Source organism: Eupeodes corollae, chromosome 2 (assembly GCF_945859685.1).
Source record: "Eupeodes corollae chromosome 2, idEupCoro1.1, whole genome shotgun sequence".
Taxonomy (NCBI): Eukaryota; Metazoa; Arthropoda; class Insecta; order Diptera; family Syrphidae; genus Eupeodes; species Eupeodes corollae.
This window is the reverse complement of record NC_079148.1, coordinates 137,901,584-137,913,974: the sequence shown is the minus strand read 5'-3', so window position 1 is coordinate 137,913,974 and position 12,391 is coordinate 137,901,584. Positions and strand designations below refer to the sequence as shown.

At 34.0% G+C, this 12,391-nt stretch overlaps 2 protein-coding genes across 3 annotated transcripts in view; both read left to right on the top strand.

Moving 5' to 3' along the window:
- LOC129946593 (uncharacterized) overlaps nt 1-651 on the top strand; it is a 31,479-nt gene extending 30,828 nt beyond the window's left edge. The window contains exons 6-7 of one of the 2 annotated variants that reach the window (XM_056056842.1): nt 14-163; nt 228-651. In XM_056056842.1, the coding sequence (XP_055912817.1) occupies nt 14-163; nt 228-333 (256 nt within the window). In that variant the 3' untranslated portion in view covers nt 334-651. The remainder of the gene's footprint in view (nt 1-13; nt 164-227) is intronic. The other variant, XM_056056841.1, reaches the window with a different exon arrangement.
- A 1,458-nt stretch (nt 652-2,109) lies between these two features.
- LOC129947758 (ras-related protein Rab-43) lies at nt 2,110-10,256 on the top strand. Its single transcript, XM_056058437.1, has 4 exons — nt 2,110-2,540; nt 2,609-2,693; nt 9,127-9,383; nt 9,458-10,256. The coding sequence occupies exons 1-4, from the start codon at nt 2,328-2,330 to the stop codon at nt 9,560-9,562; spliced, it is 660 nt and encodes a 219-aa protein (XP_055914412.1). The 5' UTR covers nt 2,110-2,327; the 3' UTR covers nt 9,563-10,256.
- The last annotated feature ends 2,135 nt before the right edge of the window (nt 10,257-12,391 follow it).

Genomic DNA, 12,391 nt, shown 5'->3' with positions numbered 1-12,391 from the left:
TTTATAATTTTAGAGTAAAAAAATCACCATTTGCTAATCTTATTCCCGAATATGTGAAAGCCCAAGAAATTGGCGAGGGTAAAGAAGTTCCTGGAGAATGTTTTCCTTACTATAAAGGATGTCCAAAGAGCATTTTTAAGGCTTTGATCACTAAAAAATATAGGTAATAATATTACTTAAATCACTTTTATTCATACAATTTTCTTATGAAAAATTGATATTTTCAGTAACGAAGAACACTCTGAATACCATGAACAAGAAGCTGAAGAAATAAACGAAATCAAAGAAAACTCTCCAAGTAATTTTCCCAAAAAGCGCCTTGTTTCGATGTAGGATCAAAAAAAGGGGGAAATACAAAATTATTCAATTTATAACTTATTAAAGTTATGTTTGCGGCCATATTCAAAGATGTGTTTTTTTATCCTTAAAAACTAAATATTTATTTTATTTATGATATAATTTATAATATTCATTATCTATCGATCGAATTTATTTGTTATTTATTTATTTTTATTTTCTGTTATTTATTTTTTTTTATTTATTTATTATTTATTTATTTCTTGTTTTTGTACATTGAAATACGAGTGGAATATGAAAGTCATTTTTTTTAATTTAAGATAACAAAAATGTTGTAAATACAATTATATAATTATTGTTAAGCTATCTATGTACAGGATGTGTTTAATTGTGAAATTGTTAATAATGTTTCTAGTGTAATAAGATAACAAATAAAATGTATATGACAATTTAATATGATTTAATCTAAAAGCATTTTCAATTCCTCATAGAGAGTTATTCAGATTTACAGCATAGAATATACTAAAATCATGTCAGTGGAATGCAGATAGTAGGCCAAAATGCAGAGATCTTCATATATGCAAATTATAGGAAGTTCCATAATGAAAAAATAAAGTCGAATATGATCATTTTCATGGTTGACTCTTTAACACATTCAGCTCAACTTTTCTTCATAATTTTAGATTATGAAGATGTATATTTAAATTCACTGTAGTCTTTTAACATTTCAAACAAAAACATAGCAGTATTATTTTCAACATTTCCATATTTTCATCCATTTTTGTAATTTTTAATGAAAAACAAGAAATTTCTGCAGTAAAATTCACAGTAGTTGGATAATTTTCGACATCTGACATCTTTTCAGTTTCAACGGAGATTTTTGATTTTATTATTTCATGAACTCGTCTTTGGCGATTCTTAAAGCCATTTTGAAAAATAATTCTCAAAGTTTGTACTAAATAGTACTAAATGATGAATTCTGACAGTTTTGTGCCATAATTTAATAATTTATTTTCTGAAAAATACTTGTTTTATTTCTTTAAGAAATACTGTCGACATAAATTATTAGATTAATAAATTAATTGTTAAAAGATTTGTTCCCATAATTGTTTTATTTCTATGAATAATATGAATATTAATCCGGCTTTTTCTTCGAGATGGACAAAATCCATTTGAAGTCAAAACTGAATATCACTTCATTGAGCCTTACCGATTCCCAAAGCATTTATTTTTGCAAAAGCACGTTCCACATTTTTTTCTTTGTACATACTACAAACAAAAATAAAACAATCAATATACAACATGACATCAAAAAACCAAAAGTTAGCTGTAAACTATGTCCGCAGTTTTTTAAATTGGATAGCTGAGTATACCCACAATATTTAAATAGCTTGAGATTCGTTTTTGACAATAGATGATTTATTCATCACTTTTAATTTCCTATAATTTCCTTCATTTAATATAAAAAAAACCCTTATTGGAAAACTATATTCCATACTTTTTCTCTGCCCCACAGAATGATTTCTCTGTGATTTTAAATGTGTAATTTTTCACTCATTAAGAATCAAAATTAACATTATGGTTTTTAAATGGTATCACTTCAAAATAAACGAGAATTGATTGCGTAATCAACCCAGCAATTCTGATTGTTCAACATAATTTCAATGTGAACACCGCCTAATAAGACTAGTTTATAAAATAACGAACTCATCAGTCTCATCACTAGCCTAAAAACTAACAAATACATTTGTCTCTTTCCATTCAAACAAAGCAATAAGAATAACGTCAAAAACAGACAAGCCAAATATGGGAACGTCACAAACTTGTCAGCAAAAATTTATTAAGAAAAAATCATAACAATCAAAGTGGTGGCTAGCAGTTGCATAAACAATTATTTTATATTACTTTCCATTTTCACCTGTTTTATTGACATATAGAAAATAACTATCCAAAGAGCAGGTGTATTATTAAATTAAGAAAAACAAAACATCACTCCCAGTTCTCGTAGGAAAAAGAAAACACACAAAAAGATGACGGCCAGAAATCCTCAAACCCTTATGGCTGTGCCAAATGAAGAAAGTTTCGATTTTCTTTTTAAAATCGTATTAATCGGTGATTGCGGAACTGGTAAAACTTGTATTGTAGAACGCTTTAAAACGGGAAACTATGTTGAACGTCATGGCAATACCATTGGTGTTGATTTTTCAATGAAAACCATTGCCATTGAAGGGAAACAAGTGAAGGTGAGTTAAATGGTTTATAATGAAGAGGAAATGTCAAGACAGAAACCCAATGCTTCTTTTGTGTTTAGTTACAAATATGGGATACAGCTGGCCAGGAACGCTTCCGAACAATAACACAGAGTTACTATCGCTCAGCAAATGGAGTCATCATTGGTGAGTTCAACATTCTCTTGTCAGTCAATCTCGGTAACAAATCATCATCAATACAATAGATACTTTCATAGTTAAGTAGATACACCCATTTTTTTGGGGCTTTCGCGTGATAAGTCGTGTAGGTGTGAAACAGTTTTTCTACCGAATGTGAGTTTGGAAAACAAAGGTTCATCTACGTCAGCTCTATTTTTAATTAATATGTAGGTACTTAAGTAGCTGAGGTAATATATTAATATGATGAACCTTAATTAATTTAATCTCTGAAGAGCTGTTTGCCTACCATTGGGTGCTGGGTGCAGTGTTGGCCGTTGAGTCATTCGCCATAGAAATGTAACCATTTGAAATGATGTTCAAATTCCAAGTAATTTGTAACTTTGTATGTCAGTGAATTTCTTTGAACTAACCAACCAAAACAACGCACTTGTAAATTCCAATAACAGGTACATAGGTGCGTAGAAATGTGCAAGAAGATGAATTGAACCGAAGCCAACAATGCAAGCAGGCATTTGCATTCTAAAAGCCTAAATATTCAAATTAATCATGCGTGGTAAAAATGATTTTACACATATGTATTTAAATAAGTATGTACATAAGTACTTTGTTAATATGTAAATATGTATATTCTTGCAATGTTTTTATCACTCCATGACTTATCATTTCAAGTTGGCATAAGAAATGATTAAGCTATGACATGCTTGTCATTGTTCACATAAAAATGTTGGATCATTAAAGGGACTCTCTTTTTTTTAATATCTTTTTTAAGAGCCACAAACTGTGCCTACACTTAATTATTCTGCAAAAAGAAGAAAAAAATAGTACTATAAGCTTTTCCTATTCGTTTCCAGACTAACATCTCTCCTCTTCGGCTATGGAACTGCAACGACAAAATATGATAAGGTCATTAACAGGGCCCGGATTTTGATGCAAATGCATATTTTTATTGAACAGCCTTAAGACAAAAGAATCAGATAGTTTTTCATATTAAGACATTTCCTTTCTTGGCATTCAATCGTTTGGACATGTTTTTGCATATTTTGCCAGCATATTTCAAAAAAAAAACTTTAAACCCTTAAAAAATTAATTTAGTCGAAAACTTAACAACACATATTTTAACGATTATTCAAAAAGTACTCAAAAGAAATTACACCCCACAAATCTACTATAAGAAAAAACTACGTTGACTAAACAATTGTGTGTTCGATGAGATTAAAATATATCTACGAGTAAAAGTAAAAGATATATTGACCATTGATACAGGGTCAATTTGTTGCAAATGTAGTTGTATAAGCACAAAAAATAAATATCAATTGTTATTGAGTTACAGAAAACAAACCACGCTACAATTGCTCGAGCCTTTCACGAATCTGTTAACCTTAAATAAAATCCTTTTGTTTTTAAAAGATGCAGGTACTTATTTTGTGAAAGCAGCTCACTCACTGAAAATATTGTATCCAAAAGTAATTCATAACACGTGCCTGGTTCATGGGCCAGGTTCATAGCTCGAACTATGGGTTCCTCAGTGAGACTATAGTCAAATTAGAGGGGGGTATAAGTCAAAAACTAAATTTAATGGACTAAGCAATTCTGAAAATACATGCTGTAAAATCGCCAATGGGTCAATCAGTTTGCAAAAAAATGGAAAACGTCCTTAAAAAAAACGAATGTTATACACAAATGAAAAAAATCTTCACATCCTTAGATGTGGATGAAGAAGAAGAAGTCGGATTCAGAAACCACACACTTAGGCTAAAAGAAAAGGCCCATTGTGATATCACATGAATCTAGAGAATTACTAGTCGTACCATTTTGAGCTTTTTATAAAGCGAAGAAGATATTTGATATCCTTTTAAGCTAGTTCACTGGGATTGTCAAAAGAGTAGTCTCACAGATGAAGTTTGCGTCTTAGTGAAAGAGCAGAGCAAGTGCAGAGGAGGTGAGAGATTGTTTCCTCTTCTTTCTCAGCTCCTGCAGAAGTCATTTGAGGCTACACCAATTCGTATTGCGTGTCTGCCTATAAGACAGTGTCCCGTAAGGACACCTATTAGGGAGCTTATATGAAGTCTACTTTAAGATAACAAGTCTTTAGAGAGCGCTTTAGGTCCAGTGAAGGTCATATGAGTTCTGTGGCTGCACACGTTGGTAAATTATGCCACCTAGAGTTTGCTATAGCAAAAGCTGTTTCTTTTAGCAGAAGTTTACATGCAGGTGAAATAGGCATGACGGTTCCATTTTTAGCGAGTTCATCGGCTATACCCGTGATGTCTCTGTGGCCCGGCACCCAACATAGGTGAATATTAAATTGCTGCGCCATCTCCATAAGAGACGATCGACAATCGAGGCCCGTTTGAGATTTGGTTGAGACACCGTCAAGAGATTTAATAGCAGCCTGACTGTCAGAGAAGATGCGGATATCAGAAGTCGATATCACGTTTTCTCTTAGCCAGGAGAGAACCTCTTTGATCGCTAAAATTTACGCTTGGAAGACGCTACAATGATTAGGAAGGTGGAATGAGATGCTAAGATTAAGCTTTTCTGAATACACACCACTACCAACTCCCTCATTTGTCTTGCATCCATCTGAATAAAAATGAATGCTTTTGTCATCCAGGAGTTTTTTGTCTTCCCATTCATCTCTGGATAGAATGGATACCTGTACATTTTTTCCAAATTGGGGTTTAGAATAGTATAGTATACTATGTACTTTGGTATAGAACCAAAGAGGTTCAAAATGATTGAGTGCCCCACGTTATTGTTGGTCCATTGAGATGAGGCGTTGAGTCATATAGCTGTACTCGCTGCCATATTAACTTATTTAACTTTTTTTCTGCTAATAAAAGGCTGTATTTTTTATTATTATTTCAGGGTATTTTCTTTTTTTTTTTGAAAAGTTCAGCAGAACATTTTGGATTTTTATAACATATTTTTATTTTGTATGGCAAAATGAGTAATGTTAAGGGCATATTTTAGGCGCATATTGCTTGTTTTTTAGAGCATGAGAAATTGGGTCCTAGTCATTAAATTATTACCTAAAGAGCTTTCTCAATTAGGAAATAAGAAACCACTAGAAATAAATTCTGCTTTGAAAACTAAATGGTGTCTTAAATCGGAATTAATGCCCTCCTTGCCTTCTATGATCCAGTCGGCTGTATTCCTCCCCTTTAATGTTCAACCGTATTACTCTCGCTTCTAGAAATACCCACCAGTTTTCGTATTGTGAATTAAAGAGGTTCATTCTTTTGCCTGTCCACTTATCCATATAATAGGAAAGAAGAAACCACAATGGTGGGCCTCAGAGCTTGACTCGCTCAGGAAAGAATGCAGGAAACTTTTCAATCGAGCCAAAGCCGCAAGACTAGTCTCTCACTAGGATACTTACAAAGAATCCCTAAAAATTTACAAGAAGGCAATACGGAAATCTAAGCGATCTTCTTGGCGATCCTTCTGTGGCACGATAGAAAAAACTTCTAATCCAACGATGCCAAGCTGCTTGAAAAATGCAGACTGCTCCTGGACAAATTCAAGTAATGAATCGCTGAACTTACTATTGGATACTCATTTTCCTGATAGTTCTCTTACCGAAACTTGCAACAGTTATATACTTTCAAGTCCCAATACAACAACGAATAGGTCTGATCTTAAGGGACAAGCTACAATGGGCTCTCAACAGCTTCAAACCATTTAAATCTGCAGGACCAGATGGAATAATAACAGCCGAGCTACAAAAGACTTCTGACATAATTGCACCAATCCTTGAAGCAATTTTTACCAGCTGTCTTTACCTTATCCATATTCCATCGGCATGGAGAGAATTTAAAGTTGTTTTTATACTTAAAACAGGTAAATGCTCGCAAGTCAATCCTAGAGATCTACAACCTATAAGTCTATCATCATTTCTTCTTACGACCTTGGAAAGATTGATTGACATCCATTTAAGGGCAAGTATTGATACAAGACTTCTGCCTTCGTCTCAACATGCCTACTGTAAAGGTAAATCGGTGGAAACAGCGTTACACACCTTAGTACGCACCGTCGAATATTCCCTCCATCATAAAGAGTTCACTATGGTTGCTTTCCTTGACATCGAAGGTGCCTTTAACAACGTGGACACATCTGCAATCACATCTCTAAATGTAGAGAGTTCGCTTCGGCAGTTGAATTATTTAATGCTGTTTAGCAGAATAATTAACTGACAACTGGGCAAGTCTTCTGGCAGACGATTCATTAGTAGAAGTAAACCGCAAAGAGGTGTTCTATCACCTCTTTTCTGGAACCTAGTGGTGAATGAAATCCTAACTAGTCTGGATGCGGAGGGTTTCAGAGTGACTGCTTATGCAGACGTTGCTATAGCAGTTACAGCAAAGCATCTTAACATCCTTAAAGAACTCTTACACAATGCCTTGGACAGACTAATACTTTGGGCTGATCGGTGTGGACTGGGTGTTAAGCCAAACAAAACCGATCTGGTCATATTTTCGAGGAGATACAAAAATCCATTTGTCAACCCTCCCCATATTAAAGGAAACCAATTAAAATTCTCAGACGAGGCTAAATACCTGGGTCATGTGTTAGATAAAAAACTAAATTGAAAACGCAATGTTCAGGAAAGAGTCAAAAAAGCTACTGTAGCTCTCTTTTCTTGCAAAAAAGCTATTGGTAATAAATGGGGCTTACAACCCAGAATCACGCATTGGCTATACACATCGGTAATCATACCGATTTTAATGTTCGGTGTGGCAGTATGGTGGACGGACTGCTCCACACGACCCCATCTGCGGCACTGGACGCCGACACCTTACTCTACCCAACACCTCTTGACATATTTAGCAAACAAATAGCTGCAAGCTCCGCAATTCGCCTCAAAGCTTCGTCGCAGTGGACTAACAACAAAATCGACCACTCCGTAATTCTTAGGTATATAGAATCAATTCCAAAGAACACAGACTACACCATTCCCCAACTGCAATTCGACAGAAATTTCCAGATTTCTATACCTCCCAGATATTTTTGGGAGGATTGGACATTCCTGGAAGATGGGTCAATCAGATACAGATGGTTTAAAAACAAAAGAAGGGGTTGGTGGAGGTGTGTACTCTGAACAACTGAAATTCAATCTCTCATTCCGCCTTTCCAATCATTGTAATGTGTTCCAGGCGGAACTTTTGGCCATAAAAGAAGTCTTGTCCTGGCTTAAAGAAAACGTGATATCAACATCTGATATCCGTATTTTCTCACACAGCCAGGCCGCTATCAAATCTCTGGACTCTGTCTCTACAAACTGTATAACAGTCCACAACTGTCGATCATCTGTAATGGAGATGGCACAACAGTTTAATATTCACCATTGCTGGTTGCCGGGCCATACAGATATTCCACGTAACTGTAAGGCAGATGAACTCGCCGGGAACGGTACAGTGCAGCCCATCCTACCACGTTTGACACATACTGGCATACCAATCGCTACTTGTAATCTATTGCTATTGCAAGACGCTGTGAGGAGAGTAGCCAACAGGTGGAACAACATCACCACGTGCCAGGCCACAAAAAACATCCGGCCAACACTGGATTTAAAACGTTCAAGGTGCTTGCTATCTCTAAGCAGATCGCATATAAGCTCGATAATAGGTGTCATAACCTGGCACTGTCTAATAGGAAAGCACGCCACGCGACTAGGCGTATTCTCAAATGACTTTAGCAGAAGCTGTATGGACGAGGAAGAGGAGGAAACAGTTCTTCGTCTTCTCTGTACATGCCCTGCTCTGTCTCGAAAACCTACGAAAATTCTTCTTTCAATCTTAATCATATCAGCATAATCAGCCTCTCACGTTTTATAAGAGACTCAAACTGGTTCCATTGAGCTTAGAAGGAAGCCTCAAGATTCAGGTGGTATCACAATGGGCCATTAAACTGTCCATCTTGGACAGCCACTTTAACCTAACCATGATCCTTGTTAAACCTTGTTAAAACGCAGTTTTGAGCTTAAAACCTTGGGAGTTTTGAGTAGTGAAAACTCATGTCCCGAGTACCTGAACGTTTTTCTCGGGCATACAATCTCGAGCATTATTTTGAGGGTATAGGGGACCTTAAAAATTTTAAAAGATCTTTATTTTTAATTATAAAGTAGCTTAGGGCCTCATAAAGGTTCTATTCTCTTTGACTTGCAATGTCAGTTAAAATAAATCTATGTCTAAAATTTTTACTTAATCCCCAGTTACAAAACTTTATTAATGTTGGTTTTCTTACGTATGTTGCTTCTGCCTTCAAGTATTAAGTCCATCATTTATTTGGACAAAAAATGTTTTTTGGGTATATACAACGCAATACCCACTTCAGGGAGTTTTTTTTGTTTAACATTGAAATTGTTCCAAATTGTCTCCATCCGACAAATTAAACTATAATAATTATAAGTAAAACTTATTTTCGTTTTTTTTTTTAGTTTACGACATCACAAAACGTTCATCATTCACAAATCTTCAAAAATGGATTGAAGAAGTTCGCCGTTACACAGCATCGAATGTCCTTCTAATATTAATCGGTAATAAATGTGATCTCGAGGAAGAACGTGAAGTTTGCTTCGAAGAAGCCGAAGAAATGTGCCAATATATTCCAGAAATTCTTTTCGTTATGGAAACTTCAGCGAAAGAAAATACAAATGTTGAAGATGCTTTTACCTGCCTCGCTGCTGAATTAAAGGTATATTTTCTTTTGTTTTTGCTTTTTTAAGAGCGATTAAGTTTGAAAAAAAACAATATATTTTTAAATTTCAGAGAAAACACAGCGCGTTAGATGTGGAAAATCAAGAAGAAAGTGGCATTCATTTAGGACAAAGTAAACCATTAAAAAGTTGCAGCAGTTCCTGTAATCTAACATAGAAACAAAATGTAATTTATTTTAGTCATGTTATACTAACTAACTGTGCATGATCATGTGTCTCTGGTGATTTGTTTTATATATTTTTATTTTTTTAACATTTTTTTTAGTTAAATTTTATCGTGTCGGTGAAACTTGAAAAGTATGTAACTTCGTATTTAGCATATTTTTTTTAGGATAGTAGTTATAATTTTCCTATAACCTTAACTCAAACAATCATGAAAACAATAATTAAATTTAATAAGACCTCCCGCTCCCTAAAATTTTAACAAACTTTATTTTCAGAAAATAACGCAGTTACATATTTTTCTAGTCATACCGAAAATGTGTTCTTATAAGAAAGTAAACATATTTATATTTACATATATAATCGGAACAAATAGAAAACAAAAACAAAACAACATTTTTAAGTACAAAACAAAACAGTCGCAAATGAAAAATAGTAATAGAATCTAAGTTCGACAAGATATCTAACGTATCATTAAACAAAACAAAATATATAAAATAAATAATGCAAATGGTGTCAATTATAATTAGAATCTTATTTAACTAAGTTATTTGTGAGATAATGTATGTGTTTGAGACCAAGTTACATTATTGTTAACCAAATCATAAAATAATAATCAAAAAAATAGTAAAACAAAAGTAGTCAAAGTAGTAGTTGTTGTAGTTTCTAGAGAAAAACAAAAAACAAAACATTTTTATAAAAATGTATAATCGTTTAGTCCATAAGTCGTAGAAACAATAACAATTTGACAACTAAATTCTTTAATACCTTAAACAAATAATCGAGGTTGATGAATTCAACGATTTTTTGTTTATATGTTTGTTAACTTATTGAATTTAAATTTTTATTGACACCAGGTATTTATTGTATATCCTCTTTTTTGGTAAATATTTTTTTACTAACGAACTGAATACATTTCAATATTGTTGATTTCTAACGGCTTTCTCAAAAAAAAAATATATTCGTCCTTTATTTTGTGTTTTTATGTATATTTTAATAAATTAGAATTTTATTTGTCATAAATTTATTTTATTTAAAAAAATAGCTAAGCAATAAATTTATTTTCAAATCAACATTTGGTATGAACTTTTTGATTCACGAGTACAGATGTGGAACTCCTTCCATAAATCTACGACGAATTCTTTAATTTTACTCGAAGTTCTGGACAACCATAGAACTTATTCGAATACTCGGTTTTCGAATTTTATTAAAAAGTCTATTGCAAAGTTATTCATGATTTCTTACTGCTCAAAACATGTTGTTTATCGGCTTAATTAGAATCTTTTTCACACAGCAATTCAACGTCTTGTAAGCCGATTAATAAGTCCTCTGTTAGTTAGTTAGTTAGTTATTGAAACTTTATTTATAATATTTCAATAAATTTCATAGTTTAATATGGTTTGGCTTAAAGCCGTCTGCCAGAATGACATTATAACAATATTATACATTTCTTACTAAAATAGAAAAATAAAATAAAATTTAAAAGACGCCTTCGACTATTCGGGTTCTATAATTCAGTGCCATCGTTGTGTATTTATACAATTTCTCCCAACCAAGACTTCCATTCAAAATACATAAAACTTCGCTCATAGTCATTATGGATTTACCGAAGAATCTGACTCAAAATTCACTTAGAATCAGGCACCTGGCAACAAAATGATATATATCTTCTCTTTCCTTGAAGTTGCAAATATCGCACAAAATAGGTAGGTCCGGACGATGTGGAATGTAGTTAAGGTTGATCATTTCCCCTCTTACTTTAAATATCGTACTTATCATTGAAAGCGGTAATCTGTTTAAGAAGTAGGAGCTTCCTTGTAAGTTGTAGACGAGCTGGCTATATATCGTCCTATACTGAGAAGATTGAGTTTCCAAGGTATAACCACTGTAAGCTGAGCGCGCTACACCACCCAGTAAATTTTGAAACATGTTTCTCAGAATAGTGGGTCCGATACCTGGTTGAATTGTTGCCTCTTAAAGTAATTATCGACTTGAGGATCAATTTAGGTAGTCTTGTTTCATCCATCTCCAGCAGCTTCATTATATAATCGAAGTGTAATTTTAGCGTATTTAAGAATAACTGTGTCATTGTAGTTTCAAGGTGCACCATGTAATTTGGAGTACAGGCCGGCAACCGAAAAATGCGTTTAAGAAAATATCTTTGAAACTTTTCAACAACATCAAACTGCCAGCAACCCCACCCTTGAGCACCATACAACATGATGGAAGAAGCAGTGGCACTAAATATCTGGATCTTTGCGCTATGGTCCACAAACCTACTCTCTATACAACGACCCCAGATTGAAGAAATAGCTCTCGTTGCCTCAGCTAATTTAGTTTCGAAATGTTTTTTAAAGTTAAGGTTAACACAAATCAATACACCGAGATACTTATACTCTCGAACAATTTCCAAATTCTGACCCTTGTAGGTCCACCTTTCGTTTCTCGAGTATCTTCCACTTCCATCCCTGAAGATCATCATTTTAGACTTTCCAAGGTTAACAGTCAGGTTCCAAAGATCACAGTAGCGCTCCAGACGGTTGATCATGAGATGCATTCCGTCAACTGATTCCGCCAGAAAAACTATGTCGTCAGCGAAAATGAGGCACGGTATTCGTAAACTTCCGAACTCAATACCCCCTCCCACTTCCTCGACAATGTCGTTTATAAACAAAATGAACAGCAAAGTACTCAACACACATCCTTGCCTTACTCCCATTTCCGCTTCAAAGTCCTCTGATGTAAATTGTCCGTCCCAAACATAAGACACATTGTTTTCATACATTGCTTTCAGCAGATTCACAACTTTGCTTGAGATACCGAA